The sequence below is a fragment of the Pteropus medius genome, unplaced genomic scaffold (genome assembly GCF_902729225.1).
Source record: "Pteropus medius unplaced genomic scaffold, Ma_sr-lr_union100, whole genome shotgun sequence".
NCBI lineage: Eukaryota > Metazoa > Chordata > Mammalia > Chiroptera > Pteropodidae > Pteropus > Pteropus medius.
In genome coordinates, this window is record NW_024349796.1 from 2863561 (window position 1) to 2881657 (window position 18097).

General features: G+C 35.8%; 1 protein-coding gene across 5 annotated transcripts in view; it reads right to left on the reverse strand.

Annotated features, from left to right (window-relative positions):
- Window positions 1–18097, reverse strand: part of AKT3 (AKT serine/threonine kinase 3) — a 264003-nt gene that overhangs the window by 103508 nt on the left and 142398 nt on the right. For all 5 annotated transcript variants that reach the window (XM_039883229.1, XM_039883227.1, XM_039883228.1 and 2 more), the window contains one exon: window positions 9247–9358. In XM_039883229.1, the coding sequence (XP_039739163.1) occupies window positions 9247–9358 (112 nt within the window). The remainder of the gene's footprint in view (window positions 1–9246; window positions 9359–18097) is intronic.

An 18097-nucleotide genomic window follows, 5' to 3' on the forward strand; every position in this document is an offset into this window, starting at 1 on the left:
AGAGGAAAGAAAGCAATTAGAAAATCATAAGGAAGAGAAAATACATTTACAGTATATATAGAAAAAAATCTGCAATTCGAACATTTGTTGCTCGAGAGTCAACTGTACATATGCCTGTTAAAGAGTACTAGGCCCAAATGTCTTGCTAATTGAAAGAGGGTATCCAATCTTCTAATTTTTAAGTAATGCTGGAAAATGTAGTCAGTTTGGAAAACAGAATGGATACCTCTATGAAAAAAATAAATTCCTTTTTCAAATATATATACCAGATATAAAAACTTAATTTTTACAAGCTGAAATTTATTTGCAAATAAACATTTAATTAAAATGGCCAATCTGTGAGTGCTACTAAAGCCCAAACAAGCTGCAGCATAGTAAGAACTTACAGCGGAAGGGAAAACCTTGGCGTTGTGCATAAGTACGTGTAGACAAGTGTTATAGGTAAAGTGTACAAGTGTGCACCGAGTGCAGTGGTGCTTGGGATGGGGACCCAAAGAGAGACGTGATTTGTAAATGGGGATGTACAAGATGAGTACTTAATAGCAACAGAGAGAGACAAGCAAGGGAAGGTATTCCTGGCAGAGGGGCAAGAGAGCCAGGAATAGCCACAGGCGAAGTGAGAACCCACTATGGAACCAGTACTTGGGATCTACAAGCAGTTCAATCTAGCTGCGATGTAAGGGGGGGATGTGTGCACACACACGTATGCATGAGTGTAGTGGGGCCATGGCAGTGACAATGAAAGTGACCAGCTATAAGAAAGGAAATAACCTGGGTCTGTAGTGTGGATGTTCCTGTGTGGCATAATAAAGTACATATAGAAAATCATATTTAACAATGAATAATTTGAAGTAATACATTCATTAAATCAGAGAAAAAACAAATACATCTACCACAAAAATTATTAAATACCACTAAAAGCACAGAGAAATAATAGATAAAACTATCAGAAAGGAAGAAGCAAAATTGTTATTGTCTGCAGATGCCGGGCTTGCAAAAGAATAAATGTTTTGAGTTACATAATAAACAGAAACCATTCCTTCTAAATTCAAGATATATTAGAAAAAATAATGAAAAATATCCTGATCACAACAGCAATAAAAATATAAATGTAAAATAGCTTTAAATAAACTTACTATCAACTTTTTCAAATAAAAAAAATACTCTACCAAAGGAATTAAGTAAATATAAACAGCATTTAATGTATAGAATGCTAAATATTATAAATGTATCAATGTTTTCCAAATTAATTTATAAATTTAAGGTGGTTTGCTCAAAATACTAATAGGAATTTTCTTTAGATGTTAAAAACATATTCTAAAGTTTACCTATAAGAATGCATTAGAGATGTCTGCAAGATGGCTTAGAAGAGGAAGCCCCAGATTCTCTTTCTACCCACTAAGACACCAACTCAAATCAACACCCACACATGGATTAATTCTCGTTGTGAGAAATCCAAAAACCAGTTAAGAGGCTCCTGCATCCCAGGTGAGTACAAAACCAGCTGAGAACCAAAGAAATGTCGGGGGCTTGAGGTGAATCCTCAGAACCTACAGTACCATGAAAAGGCACCAGAGAGAGAGAGAGAGCAAGAAATCACAAACTAAAAAAAACCAAAAAACTAAAACAACCCTGCAAGTTCCTGTAACTGGAGGTTACATGCATAAATCCAGAGAAGTCATATCTACAGAAAAGGTCTGAGAAGCCCGTAGAATCTCTAGCTGGAATGACTGGTGAAGGTCATTCTCTGTACAAAGGCAGTCTTTATAACAAACTTACAAGGCAAACGAAGAAACAGAGAAACATGGCCTAATCAAAGAATAAAAATAACTCTAGAAACTGACTCTATAGAAAGAGAGGTATATCAATTATCTGACAAAAAAATTCAAAATAATCATCTGGGTGATACTCAATGACCTCAGCACAATGATACATGAACAAAATGAGAATTATCATCAAAGAGAACATATATACATACATGCAGATATATTTAATTTTGGAGCTTAAGAACACATTAACTGAATTGAAAAACTAGACAGATTCAATAGCAGTCCTGATCAAGTGAAAGAATGAATAAGCAAACTCAAAAACATGTCATTTGTAATTATCCAGGTAAAGTAGCAAAAAGAATGAAAAGAATTTTAAAAGCCTACAGGATGTATGGGATACTATCAAATGGACCATTACACAATACTGGAATCCCGGAAGAAGAAGAGCGGAAGAAAGAGGCAGACAGCTTATCTGAAAAATTAATGGCTGAACACTTCTCAAATCTGGGGAAGAAAAGGGACATCCAAATTCAACTAGAATGAATCAAGAGACGTCTACACTGAGACACATTACGGTCAAACTGTCACAAGTCAAACACAAAGAATTTTGAAAGCAGCAAAATTAAAGCAACTCATCACCTACAAGATGCCCCCATAAGACTATGAGGAGAAACCTTGCAGGCCAGAAGGAAATGAGACAATATATTAAAAGTGTTAAAAGACAAAAACTGCCAGCCAAGGATGCAAAATTTGGTAAAGCTATCCTTCAAAAGACTTTCTCAGGTAAGCTGAAGGAATGAATTCATTACCACTCGATCTGCCTTACAAGAAAGGCTAAAGGGAGTCCTTTCAGTTAAAAATAGAAGACAGAAATATATAAAAGATATAAATGCATAAAGTTCACTGGTAAATGTAAATTAATAGAGAAATACAGAATACTGTAATACTGTTAACAGTGGAATGTAAACCACTTTTAAATGTGGTAAAGAAGTTAAAAGAAAGAATTAATATACTATAAACATAAAAACATTAATGAATATTCAATATAAAAAGATAGAATTTGTGACATCAAGAACATAAAGTAGGGGTTGAAATAAAAGAGTAGCATTTTACATGCAGCTGAAGTTAATTTGTTATCAGTTTAAAACAGATTGCTTAACTTTAAGATATTTTACATAAGCCACAAGGTAACCACAAAGAAAATACCTATAAAAGATACACAAAAGAAAATGAGAAAGGAATCAAAGCACATTACTACCCAAAAAAAAAAATCAATGAAACACAAAGGAAGACAGAAAACGAGGAAAAGATGTGCAAAAAAGCAACAAGACAATGAACACAATGGATGAAATGGCAATAGTAAGTGCTTCCCTATCAGTAATTATCTTAAATATAAATGGATTAAGCTCATTAAGAAGATGGAGTGTCTGAAAGGATTTTAAAAAGATCCAATGATATGCTAACTAAAGAGACTCACTTTCGAGATAAGGACACACATAAAGAGCAAGGAGGGAAAAGGATTTTCCATACAAAAGGTAAACAAAATAAAGCAGTTGTGGCCACACTTATATCAGACAAAACAGACTTTAGGTCAAAAACTGTCAGAAGAGACAAAGAAAGACACTATGTAATGATAAAAAGGTCAACTCACCAGGAAGCTATAACAATTATAAATATATATGCACCAAACATCAGAGCATTCAAATATATAAAACAAACTCTGACAGAACTAAAGAGAGAAATGACAGCAACACAATAATAGATTTCAAAACCCTACTTTTAATAAAAGAAAGAATATCTAGACATAAGATCGATAAGGAAATAGAGGATTTGGACAATGCTGTATGTGTCAAATTAACATAGCAGACACATATTTAGAACATTCCACCCAATAGCAGCATGACTGACATTCTTCTTAAATGCATAAAGAACATTCTCCAGGAGACGTCACATGTTTGGTCATGAAACAAATCTTAACAAATTTAAGAAGAATGAAATGATACCGATTATCTTTTCCAACCACAACAGAATGAAACGAGACGTCAACAGCAAAAAAAAAAAAAAAATCTGAAAAATCTGCAAATTTGTGGAAATTAAATAACACACACTTAAACAACCAACTGGTCCAAGAAGAAATCAAAGAAAAAATTTTAAAAATATCTTGAGAGAAATGGAAACAAAAACACAGTATACCGACATTTATGAGATACAGATAAAGCATATGAAGTGGCAAGTTTACAGAGGTAAATGCTTACATTAAAAAAGAGGAACAATCCCCAATAAACAATCTAACCATATACCTTAAGGAACTAGAAAAAGAATAAGCATACAGTTAGTAGAAAGAAGGAAAAAATAAAGAGTAGTACAGAAACAAAGTACAGAATAGGAAAATAACAGAAAAAAAAATCAATGGAACAGTTGATTTCTGAAAAGATCAACAAAACTGCCAAATCTTTTGTCAGACTAATTAAGGAAAAAAGGGAGAAAACTGAAATAAAATCAGAAGTGAATGTGGAAACACTACAACTGATCCCACAGAAATTAAAAGGATTATAAGAAACTACTATGAACAATTGAATGCCAACGAACTGAATAACCTGGAATAAATGGATAAATTCCTAAAAATACACAACCCACCAAAACTGAATCAAGAAAAAGTAGAAAGCTTGAAAAACCAATAATCAATAAGGAGATTAAATCAGTAGTCAAAAACCACCTAACAAAGAAACCACCAGTACCAGACAGTTACACTGGCAACTTCTAGCAAACATTTAAAGAACTAATACCAATACTTCTTAAAATCTTCCAAAAATAGAAGAGGAAAAACTTCCAAACTCATTTTATAAGGCCAGCATCACCTTGAATTGTCATTCCTGGCATTTCTCTCAAAGCCAGAAAAGACACACAAGAAAACTAAAGATCATGGTACTGTAGGTTCTGAGGAGTCACCTCAACAAAATGCTGGCAAACTGAATTCAAGAGCATATTAAAAGTCTCATATATCTTGACCAAAATGGATTTATCCCTGGGGTGAAAGGATGGTTCAACATATGTGAATCAATCATGTGATTCATTACATTAATGAATGAAGGATAAAAATTACATGATCATCTTCATAGATGCAGAAAAAACATTTGAAAATCTTCAACACTCTTACATGATAAAAACACTCAACAAACTAGGAACAGAAAGAAATTACCTGAACACATGAAAATCTATGTGCATAAAAAACCCACAGCTGGTATCATACTCAATGACGAAAAACTGAAAGCTTTTCCTCTAGGGTCAGACCAAAGCAAAGATGCCCTCTAATCACTTCTATTCAACACAGTACTAGAAATCCTAGCTAGAGCAATTGGTCAAGAAAAAGAAATAAAAAACATGCAAATCAAACAACGAAGTAAAATTATCTCTGTTTCCAGATGATATGATCTTATGTGTAGAAAACCTCAAAGATTCCACAAAAAGACTGTTAAAACTTAAAAAACAAATTCAGCAAAGCTGCAGGATACAAAATTAACATACATTTCGGGTTTGTTTCTATACACTAACAATGAACATCCAAAAAGAAAATTAAATAAACAATCCCATTTACAATGGCATCGAAAAGAATAAAATACTTAGAAATAAACTTAACCAAGGAGCAAGTTAAGGCGAAAGACTTACAGACCAGAAATTACAAAACACTGATAAAATAAATGAAAGAAATAAACGGAAAACATTCTGTTCATGGACTGATTTAATATTGTTAAAATGCCCATAATATTCATAGTGATCTACATATCAAAATCCAAATGGCATTTTTTGAAGAGGAAAAAAATCCTAAAATTCATATGGAGCCCAAATAGCCAAAAAAAAATCTTGAGAAAGAACAAAGAGGTATTTCCTGACTTCAAAACATATTATAAAGCTACAGTAATACAAATAGTATGTTGATGTCAAAGAGCCAGACATCTGGAGCAATAGAAAATAGAGAGCCCAGAAATAAACCCAGGCATACATGGGCAAACGATCTTCATCGAGAGTGCTGAGTCTACAAAATAAAGAAAGGACTGCCCCGTCTACAAGTGGGTTTGGAAAACTGGATATCCACATGCAAAAGAATGAAACTGTACCCTTATCTTACACCTAACACAAATACTTAAACATAAGACCTGAAACTATAAAACTCCTACAATAAAATACAGGGGTAAAACTTCTAACACTGGTTTTGGCGATGGATTCTTGGAAACAAAAGCAAAAATAGACAAGCAAGACTACATCAAACTAAAAAGCTTCTGCACAGCAAAGGAAACAATCAACAGAGTCAAAAAGCAACCTGTGGAATGAGAGAAACCATATATCCGATAAGGAGTTAATATCCAAAATATATAAGGAACTCCTACAAACTCAACAGCAAAAAAATAAAATAAAATAAAATAACTCAATTAAAAAAGTGGCCAAAAATCTTGAGTCGTCATTTCTTCAAAGACATACAAATGATCAACTAATATATGAAAAGATGCTCAGCATCACTAATCATCAGGAAAATGTAAGTGAAAACCACGTGAAATATCACCTCACCTCTTAGGATGGTCATAAAAAAACAAACAAAACAACCAAGTACTGATGAGAATTTGGAAATACCAAGTACTGATGAGAATTTGGAGAAAATGAAACTCCTATGTACTGCTGTGGAAATGTGAGATGGTGCAGATACTATGGAAAATACTCTAGAGGTTCCTCAAACATTAAAAATAGAACTACCATATGATCTGGCAATCCCACTTCTGGGTATTTATCCAGAAAGAAAAAAGAAAAAAAAAAAAAGGAATCAGGATCTCAAAGAGGTATTTACACTCCAGCACTATTCAAAATATTCACTGCAGCATTATTCAAAATAGCCAAGAGGTGGAAACAACTAAATGTCCACTGATAGACAAAAGGTTGAAGAAAATATGGCATAAACATAGAACGGAATATTATTTGGTCTTAAAAAAGAAGAAAAAAATGTTATGTGCTACAATATGGATGAACCTTGAAGATGTTATTCTAAGTAAAATCAGCCAGACACAGAAGGACAAATATTGCATGTTTCTACTTATATAAGGTGTCTAAAGTAGTCAATTCATAGAAGAAGAAAGTAGAAGGATGGTTGACAGGGGCCAGGAGAGAGGGGAATGGGGAGTTGCTATCAATGGGTATAGAGTTTCATCATGCAACATAAAAAAGTTCTAGAGATCTATTATTACAGTACTGTGTATATAGTTAATAATACTGTACTGTATACTTGAAAATTTGTTATGATAGATTTTGTTAGTATTTTTAATCACAATTTTTTAAAAAGAATGTACTAGAAAAGTTAAGAACATTTTAAAAAATAGCAATAATGGAAGGCTTGCTTCATTAGTAGTTGAAAGTTTTATAAAACTTCTCTAAGGAAAACCATGTGATCCTTGCACAAGGATGACAGAAAAATCAGAGGGTAAAAAAGAAAAAACCTAAATACACATAAATAAAAATAAGTATATGTGTCATCCACAATCATTTAGAAAAGAATGGATTATCTGATAAATGAAGATGAGGAAACAGGCTTATCTTTTGGAAAAAAGATTCCAAACTTAAATCATATAATGAAATAAATATAAGATTTTAAAAGGTAGATTAGAAATATACATTTAATTTACAACAGGTAAAAATTTTAGATTGGAAGACAGAATATAGAGAAAAAAAGAGTTTTTCTAGATCTTACTATGTCTAAGTCTTCGTTAACACTAAAGTCAATGAAATTTCCAAACACCAGATTCTAGGTGAATTTAGACAATAAACTCTAATACAAATGTAAATATGCTGTTTTTCATTTTCACTAAAACTGCTTTCTTCTAGTCATGAATGCAAATGAAAACTGATTATTCAGAAAAGTAGTGTGATATTACTGCAGGAATAGCAAACTATTTTAAAGTCTTAAGATATGACTTAAGCCCAGCTTTGCCAACACAAATGGCAAAACGAAGCATGTTTCATGGGATGTCATAAATCCAGGAAGATTAAGATTTTCAAAGAATATATACTGACATGGGAAAAGTTCCATTCATTCAACAAGTAAACACATACGATATTGGCCCCTGGGCTGTGCTAAAGATAAAACAGTAAGCAAGGGAGACAACATCCTTGTCAATCAAGAATCTTACAGTCCAGTGAACAAGGTAAAGATTATAGCAGTGACGCACTTAATATAAGAGATTCAAGGAGCTAGGAAAGCGTATACCAAGGGTCCCACCTAGTCTACGAGAGTCAGAGAAGATTTTGTGGGAAAAGTGACATTTTAAGCTCAGATCTGAAATATACATAGGAATTAGCCCAACCACAGTTACAGATTAAGATATAAGCAAACTGAGGACTCAGCACAGAAATGCCAAGAGAGAACATGGGGTGGGGAAGGAGAACACATGGAATTGTAGGCACACTAATTACCTAAATACATCTCACAGACTAAGACTGGAAGTTCAGAAAAGAGTATATCGGTCCTTAAATTTGGTTACAGAAATAGAATTAGGAGTAATTTCTAGTTCTTTTCTATTTTTCTTTCTTTTCTGTTTCCTAAAGTAATCATATATTATAATTTACTGTTTATTAATCAAAAAAGTAGTATTAAAATAATATTTTATTACTTACTAGCTTTGGGGAAGAGGCTGTTTTTTGGGTTTTGGTGGGGGAGGGGGTTGGGTTTTTTAATCTTACACAAGTTTCTTAAGACTTAATTCATTCATTTGGAAAATCAGGCTAATAACATTCAACTTCACAGAGTTGCTGATTTGGATCAAATATGGTAACATATGTGCCAGAAAATGATTTTGTGGTTGTGGTTGTTGGACCTCACTCAGCATCAGAGGGACCAGATAAAAAGGCGTTAAGCAGAATTTGGGGGCAGGGAGGTGGCAGCAGGAACTGGTAGTAACTCAGGAGGGTGGAAACGCGCGGCCAGACGAAGCTGGTGAGCCAGCGGGTAACGCGTGCAGCTCTTGTCTTCAGCACCGACTGCAGCCGGTGCCAAGGAATCCTGCTACGTGTTTCTCACTGAGCCTAGACCCCGTCTCGGCATCCTTCTCAACACCGCCCCAGGCGGCCACTCGCATAATGGCATCCTTCGTGAAACTTTTTGCTATCTCCAGCCTCAGAATTCCAAATGAGAACACAATCAATTCTGTAATTCTTTTAAAAGAGGTAGTTCAGTTATAAAACTGTCTTCTTTAACTTATGCTTTAACTTTTTAATGTTCTGTTTTCTCTAAGAAGTGTATCTTATAGAACTTCTAGAGGTTATGATTTAATATTTTGCAAAAGTTTCTGTTATTCATCTATTACACCAGAATAATAATTAAGGGACTATAGCATTTTATAAACATATTTAGATATATTTATAAATGGTGATACCAGATACAAATACATCTTTAGACTGTTACTTTTTCACAAAACAGAAAAAAACATGAGTTTCTTACCTTTCCTCTGGAGTATCTACGTGAAATGTTCTCTCTATGACAGTGGTCCACTGGAGACATCTGATAATAAATGTGTTTGGCTTTGGTCGTTCTGTTTTCATTAACTGGCATTCTAGAAATAAAAAAAATGCCGCTTTGAATATACTTACACTTAAACCAAGAAATTAACAGTTGAGAACTACACAGTTCTATTCTAAACAAGATCACTGCAACCTCACAGCATACTGCAGGTCCCCAACTCAAGGATGTGCACAGCCTGCCTCAGCATTCCTTTCCAGTCCTTCCCCGCCTCGGGCCACATGCTCTCCTAACCAGCCATACTGGACTACATAACTGCCCCCAAATGTATCCTGTTGCTCTTTCCTTCATCAGTAGCTTCGCTCCAGCCGTTCTTACTGCCTAGAATGCTTTCTATTTACTTTATCCCTGTCCATGTGCAACCACAAACGGTCAAAAGAATACTGTTTGTTAAGGTCCAGATCAAATCCTACTCCTTCCATGAAGCCTTTTATAACAAGCTGGCCCTAGACTGACTATCCCTGCACCCGGCCCCCCATATTCTCCTAACTTATTATTGTATCCCTCATTTTTCACTTAGCACAGACTATCTTATATTACTATCATTTTAAAAAGGTATTCTTATCTCTATCTAGATTATAAGCCTTGTGACAGTACACACTGTCTATAACTCTTAATAATCACAGACCCTAGTGACAGTCAGTCAAAGAGTCACAAATTCTGTCAGGGAATATCTAGAAGACTTCCAAGAAAAAGACATTTTAGTGGCTAAAAGTATGGATTCCATTTTTTTCCCTACCATTAGCTATGCCACCTTGCAAGATAATTAATCCGTCTGGTCTTCAAGTATTAAATGAGAAACAGTAAGAGTATCTACACCATAAAATTGGTATGGAGATTAGTAATAAATCAATGTAACATTTACAAAATGTGTGACAAAAAGTTTTCAATAAATGCTAGCTATTAGCTATTATTATTAAGGCTGGACTTATTATTAGGACAGGACCACGTTGGACTTTAAAGGTTACGTGGTATTGGACAGTAAGAGAGAGTAGAGTAGGCTTGTCTACTGACACTGTTCTTTTGGAAAAAAACTAATTTACCCCTAGTTGAAAATTTCAAGTGTTTTCTCAGTGCTTATCTGTTTTGTCCTGTTCTCCACCACTTACAACTATCAACTACCATTTCTGTGTCTTTACAGAGTCACACTGAGCTAGATCTTTACTGACTCTTTGCACTAAAAGAGATCATTCACCCGAGGGTCTCTGTTTCGTTTTCGTCTCTTTTCTAGCAAGCCTTCATGGTTCTGCCATCATCCTTCGCTTACCAATAACAAAATCCAAACTTCTTTCCATCTTGGATTTCTATTTTATGATACGCATGTCCAACTACGCAGTGGATAGTTCTACCTGGTTGAATTAGATGGTGCCTTATCTAAAACAAAACCCACTCATCTGTTCCCCTAAATCTGTTCCTACTCCTGGCTTCTTAATTTTTCCATCATCCAGACTGAAAACATGGCATGATCTTTTTTTGAAGTTAGTATCTGCCATTACCTGGTTTTTCCACTCATGCAGTTCTCTTCAGACTCCCACTGCCCAACGCCTAAACCCCCGGAGGTGCCATAAACCAGACCTAATCTGACTGTCTTGGAAGCCCACTGTTCTTTCCCATTTACTTCTTCACAAAACTCCTATTAAGTTTCTAGCCAGTGGTTTACTGCACTGTCTTATAGGTGTTTAATGTGTGTTAATTTAATGTCTAGCAGTATAAATTATTTAAAAGTTAGGAATCATGTGCACAAATCTTCCTCACAGTACCTACACCAGTGACAGAACTTAACGGCACAGAGTAAATATTTGATGACTGAGCACCTGACCAACTGGCTTTTAATGTAAAGGATGAAGGACAGACACTTAAAAGAGGGGCAAGGCCAGACGGAAATGCTCAACAATGAAGTATGGAGTAAGGGAACCAGGAAGAACAGAAAAGGAAAGAAAGAACCTTCAATCTAAGGTTCATCTATTATCATTCCACACATATAATTATAAAGGAATATTTCGCTAATAGTATAAAGGTTTTAATCAGGTCTTCTAGTTCAACAAAAATGTTATACACAATTATGAACAAGTAGTATAAAGAAATAAACCTATATTTCATAGGTTTTTGTATGAAATACTCTGTATGTGAATCCAATTCTAAATAATATCCATTACACCGAAACTGTACAAGAGAGAAGCAGCTACCAAAGCTGGCAGGCTATCCAAAAGGTAGCTGGGTCAAAACCAAGAGAACATCCTCCCACAGCCTCTCAGGTTCACTGCGATCTACTTGCAAATATATTGAAAGAGCAGAATCTGAAGCCGCTACAGTTGAAGTTTCAAAATACCATGTTAAAACAAGTGAGCAAGTAAACAGAAAAACTTTCGGTTCTTTTACGTTAGCTATAATATGGAATCGTGAACACACCCTACACTCTCTGTAAAATGAAGAAAAACAGGCAGGAAAGTTTTCAGAACATGGTTCATGTCTTAAAAACTCTTAAACGGGACTCTTGTTCTTAAAGTGGATGGCGGTAAATAGTCAGTACTTCTTCAGAGAGATATTTCCATTTCAGTTATATAAAGATTCCCAATTCAAGCCTGGCCAGTTTAAGTTTTAAAAATAAAAGTGCAAAGTCCAGGTAGAGATTCTAAAAAGCTATCAATCAAATGATAATCTATGATTTCTGGTACCACTTAATACACATGAAGAAAGCAAGTGTCTTATATAAAATGCCAGGTAACTTTTATTATATCATAACCCTTGAATACTTTTCAGTAAAGTATTTGTTATAGAAGTCTTTAAATTAGATACTTATACTAGTTAAACTCACCTGATCAGGTTAAGCTAAATTTCAAACATTCTGCTTACTTTACACCATTCTGAACACAGGCAATCTAGTTTATTCAAAGCTATAATTTCTCTGTAAACCTGAAAGCCAAAAACTGCGACATGCCAGATCAAAAATTATATACTAAAAAGAACTGTTTTGGACATCACGTGTTCAGATTTTATTTAAAAGATTAAACTTTATTTCAACCTCTTTACCCCTTTTAAATACAAATTTTATTTTTTTTAAAATAAATTCGACTAACAATGTGAAAAACAAAGGCATAATAATCGGTTCTAATTAAATCACAGAATGAAACAATGCTAACTCTTGAGTTACAACACCCATAAGGAGACTCTAAGCCCCCAGTTATAATACTATTGTGGATATTCTTTAAAAGGAGAAAATAGCATTTTTTTCTTTTGTTTAAAGTCTTTTGTTTAAAGAGGCAAAAAGAGAACAGTGCCAGTTGAGCCTCGACACATCAAGCTTAGGGAGGTTCACTCGATCCACTGAGAGGGGTGCCTCAAGCGAGGCAGGTGCCCTGCCCCGGGGACAGCAAGTCCAGGATCACTGTGTGGCAGGCACTGCACTGACTGGTGGTTTCTAAATGTTACTCACTTCCTCTGAAGTACAAATTTAAGAGGTGTTAACGTCATTATTCTCCATTTCATAAGTGAGCTAATAGAGACTGCGACCAGTTAAATAACTTGCCCCAAAGCACACAGCTTGTGACTGTGTATTTACTTCCAGGCCTACGTGATTCAAATTCCATGCTTTTTTGGAGAGAATACACTGCTAGCAAAATTACCTTTAAAAAAATCAGTAATCATCTGTCTTCTCCACCATCCCCGAACCTTCCCTGTGTCTGGCCCTTCTCCCTTCTATGACATCTTTTCTCCTACAAAGAAATCTGGGATAATTTTCACCTGACGACAACGCTTGAGGAGGCAGAGGGCCCTGATGTGTTTGCCCCTGGCTCCGAACACAGCACAGGGATGGTTAGGGATGAGGATTACGCCCCCGGAGGATCATGATCTGGCACCTTCTGCTTCTCCAAGCAGGAGACAAGGGGGAAGTGGTTTGGAAGGAGGGGCGGAAGGGAAGGGAGAAGGCAGGAGGGAGGCGGCAGAGCCTCTGGGTCCTTGCACCGCTGCGTCCCGTGCCCTGAACCATAAATAAAGCCAATGATAACACAAACTTTCAACTACTAACGATGGGAAAGTGATCCCCAAACTTGCATGGATCCAGCTCTATGTTCTGAGTTATCTGCATCTGAATCATTTACCTACCACCCAGAATCAACACAGCGTTCTCTGTGTAAATAAATGGGAGAGAAAAGTTCTCACATTTTACTGCATAACAGAAGAAATTCTATAAATAAAGGGAGTAAGATTGGGTTACTAACACTATATTATACTCTAAAAGATGTTTTTCATTTTATGATATATGTTTCAAATTCTGACATTTTAATTATCATAAACTTTACTGCTTTGGTTTTAACACGGGATGCTAATTATGATTTAAACTGAATTTGAAATCATGACATGTTAATGTGAACTTCTAATACATTTTTAATGAATTTGATCATCACAGATACCACCATTTACCAAAAGTACAGTTCAGAGACAACATTCTCCCCACCAGCATTTCTCCATCTTGTCTGTCCACCAAATCCTACCTGTCATCAAGCACACACACACCTCAGGAGTCTCCCAGAACAACGACTCTCTACATGCCCTCTGCATACTTCACATTTCAACTAAAAACACACTGTGGTCACTGTGGGATAATAATTAAGATATGAAAATGAATAAGGCGTTTACTAATAGAGGAAGTTGTAAGAGCCATGCAAACATCTAGTGAACTCAAAATATATGATTTTTTTAGTGAACTCAAAATATATGAGCTGCTTTTCAGTTTTATTTTTGTAGTGCAATGGCCATGGACTTTTCCTGTGGTTAAAAAAAACTCACATGACAAAATGTACCATTTTAACCATTTTTAAGTGTACAGTTCCATGGCATTAAGTACATTCACCCTGTTGTGGAGGTGAGTTGGTTTTAAAACATATTTCTTCATTTACTCTCATTGTACAAATTCATATTCAAATCTCCCATGATTACTGTAGAAAAATTCATATATAGGCATAACTAAAATAAAAAACACAGGTATAACTACTGTTAATGCTTTCACATATATTTCAGTTCTTTTCTAAGCATCTTTTTAAAAATGAGACTATAACATATGGAATATATTGCATAAGTGCTCATTTAATTAGCTGTAAATATTTTTCATTTCATTAAATACATCATCATACCTAACAGTGGCACAGAACTCCACTGTGCTCATATACCAGAGTAAGCTGTTTATTCATGATCATAATTCATGAAGCAAATAGAAGTGAATTATCCAGATGTAAACAGGATGGTACCTAACCATTCTGACACAGCTTACTGTTGAGTACTGTGCTAAAATCTGAAAAATAATCGTGAGCACTACTTTCGTTTTAACTAAATAAGAAAAACTAACTTATATATGAAGTATGATAAAACTGCAATTTCACTGTGAATTCCCCATGGGCACGGTTCAGATAATTTGGTCACCCAGAGCTGGGCCCGAACACAGCAGCTCTCAATAGTAAACAAACATAATGAAAGAATACATGACCAACACTATCCAAACTTAGTAATGAATCTGTGTCTTGGCTAACTAACACATCTTCAAAAACAGCTAAAAGATCATCTTCACCTAATAAAATAATTGATTCAGAATAGGATCATCAATGGATGCTAAAATCATTAGGTAAATAACTGATGAAGATTTTAATATTGCATGATGCCAAGGTGTCAACTCACAGATTATCTGCCAGTCACAAAAAAAGAAACTTAACTTTATAATGGAGACATCAAGTGTGTGCTGCCTGACACCAGCGAGCAATGACAACATCACTAACAGCTGGTCAACCAAATACTAAGTACCTCCCGACACAATGTAATATGATGTACACAGAATCATCAAGGAAATAGTTTTGACAGATATACTCAATGTAAATCTAATGGAATCTTTAGAGCTAACTTGCATTTTGCAGGAAATACGGAGAGAGGAGAAAGTTAAATGACACCACATAGAAACAATCATCAGAGAATTACAGAAGAGGGGACCTGCTAGAGGACAATAACCCGGTCTCCTTAATGAGTGAATGTAATTGACATGGGGCAGCGAATAGGACAGGGGGCTCTTCTAGACTGGAGAGGCTTAGGAGACATGCCCGGCAATGCGGTGCGTGGTCCCTGACGTGTCTGGTTTAAACAAGCCAGTTGTTAAAGATACTTTAGGCAACAACTGGGGAAACCTGAGTATGAATCAGCATTTGATAACAGTAAAGATTTCTAAATTTTATTAGGTAACACAGGCAATGACGTTGGAAAATGTCCTTATTCTTCAGAAATTCATACTCAAGAATTTAGGGGTAAAAATGTCATGATATGATAGTTTACTTTAAATATTTTAACAAAATGATGATGCAAATATGGTAAAATGTTAACTGTTAAGTCTAAGTAATGGATATATGAGTGTTCGATAAGCTGCTTTATCTGTATGTCTGAAAATTTTCATGACAAAAAGTCAAAAGTAGAAACGCCTCTAAAATATTAGGTTCTTTCCTCAAAGTATGTACCAAGATAAACTACAGAAGGTTTAAATGGTTGAATGTGGAAAAAACTTGTTTTTCCAGATGAACATCTAAAACAAAGACACTTCCAGCTGAAACTATCACAACTTAAGCTTCAGGATATTTCACCGGGCACTGAAGTTTAAAGGTATCGCTGCAGGAATAATCACTATATTTTGAATCAACTCTAAGTTACAACTGAAATACTAAAGCTTCCATGTGCATTGATGGGACAATTCCTACTCATATATTCACAGCTTCGTAGTCGCTTATCAATGACACCACTTCATCAGGTGTCCTTGGCTTCCCCTCTGTGTCACTCCCCCTTGACCTCCACGACACTGAACTGCCTGGTTTTACCTCCCGCTCTGTGACCATTCCTTAGCCTTCTGTCTCAGGGCCTCTCTCTCCGAATTGAGCTTGACTCAGACTTTTGTGTTCTGCTTTCTTTTATGATAATTTTGTCCTCCATTAAATAAATTTAGACAATCATTAAATAAATAGATATATATTTTTTGCCCACAGTATGCCAAGCAACAACCTAGACACTGGGGATAGAGCGGTGAAGAGAACAAAGTCCCTACTTTTCATCAAGCTCACATCTTACTGAGGGGATCAGTGGTCACACAACAAGTAAAACAATTAATTTACAACATAATAGGAGTTTGTAAGGACTATGAAGAAAAGTTAAGTTGAAACAACAGGGAGGTGCTACTATTTTAGATAGCATAGTTGGAAAGGTGACCCTTAATGAAATGAGGGACCAACGCAGGTACCTGCAGGAAGTGTGATGGGGTGGACGGATGGGTAAACACGAAGGCCTCTGCGGGCGGGAGCCCAGAGCATCTGAGAAACAGCAAGGAGTCGGGTACGACCAGGGAAAGTAAGTCGGGGAAGTGGTGAGAGATGAGGTCAGAAAGGTCTTCAGAGACCTGCTCAGGACCCTGAACGTGGTTCCGGGTGGCTTTCTCGTGGCTTTGTCTCCATTTTCACCTGACGTTCGACCTCTCAAGCCTGCGCCTCTAGCGCCAGCCCTTCCGACAAGCTCCACTGCCACATGGCAAACCTGGCGTCTCTCTTCTGAGGCACTTATATTACCTCATTCTCAATGTACCTCGAAAATGTACATCTTCCAAACTGAACATTACCATACCAACAGGGTTTCTATTCGTTTTACTTCTGTATCATTCTCCTCATCACCCAAGAAACACATCTGTAGTCACCTCTGAGCTTTCCTTGAACCCATGGCTGCTACGCCAGCAGCTCTCAGCTCAACAGCTCTTCCGGAATGTCTCTTGAATGATCCCTCCGTTTCACAGCTGACACCCAACCACCGAACTTATCACCAAAATCTGGATCCCTTAAATGGCCTCCCAGAGGGTTCCCCTTCTTTCCTGTCCAATTGTCTCACATACTGCTGGCCTCGTTAGTCTTCCTCAAACTCATATTCCAGACATCATTCTCCTCTCAAAAACACACTACTCTCTTCAGAACAAGTTCAACTTTTTCAGACTGACTTTCAAAGCTATTCATAAGCAATCCTGAATCTTTTCCAAACTTTATTCCCTACCATAAAAACCACTTTCTGCGGATATATACACACACTTTCGCTGCCCCCGAACGTTTCCCAATTAACTTCAGCACTTGACCCAGCTTCCATAATCTGAAAACACACACTTTTCCTTCTACCCCGATTCCAATCATTCAAAATCTTCTCTAATGGCCCCGGTCCTTACTCTCTACTCTTAAAGACCTACTATGCTTAATATTTATGAATCATACATTGTCATTTGACTGTTTCATGTGCATCTGCTTAACTATGAGTTTCAGGGGATTTGGAATATTTCTCTTAGTTCTTTCTTATTCATCACAGTCTTAGTACACACAGCCTGAATTCAAACAAAGAAAGCTTCGGGAAATATCTTTGATACGACAGAGTTTATCACAACTAATTCTCTTTTTCTTGTAAAATTATCTCAATAAATTAAAGTTCGCACTCCTTTAGAAACAAAATTTACTTTATGATCTGTCCCCCCAAAACCTAAAATACTTCTTTCTTTAAAAACTATACTGTCCAGTTGAGAACACTTCTGAGAATATTAGTGATAAATACTGCATGAGAAAAATAAATGCTTTAAGCATATGTACAAATATTTATTTTTATAAAAATAATCCTAATAACATCAATTTGAAAAAAAAAAAAATTTACAGCCTGATCAAATTCTTGATTAAACATCTACAACTCTAACTCTTAAGAGTTATATTTATTACCCTAGGAAAAGTGGTAG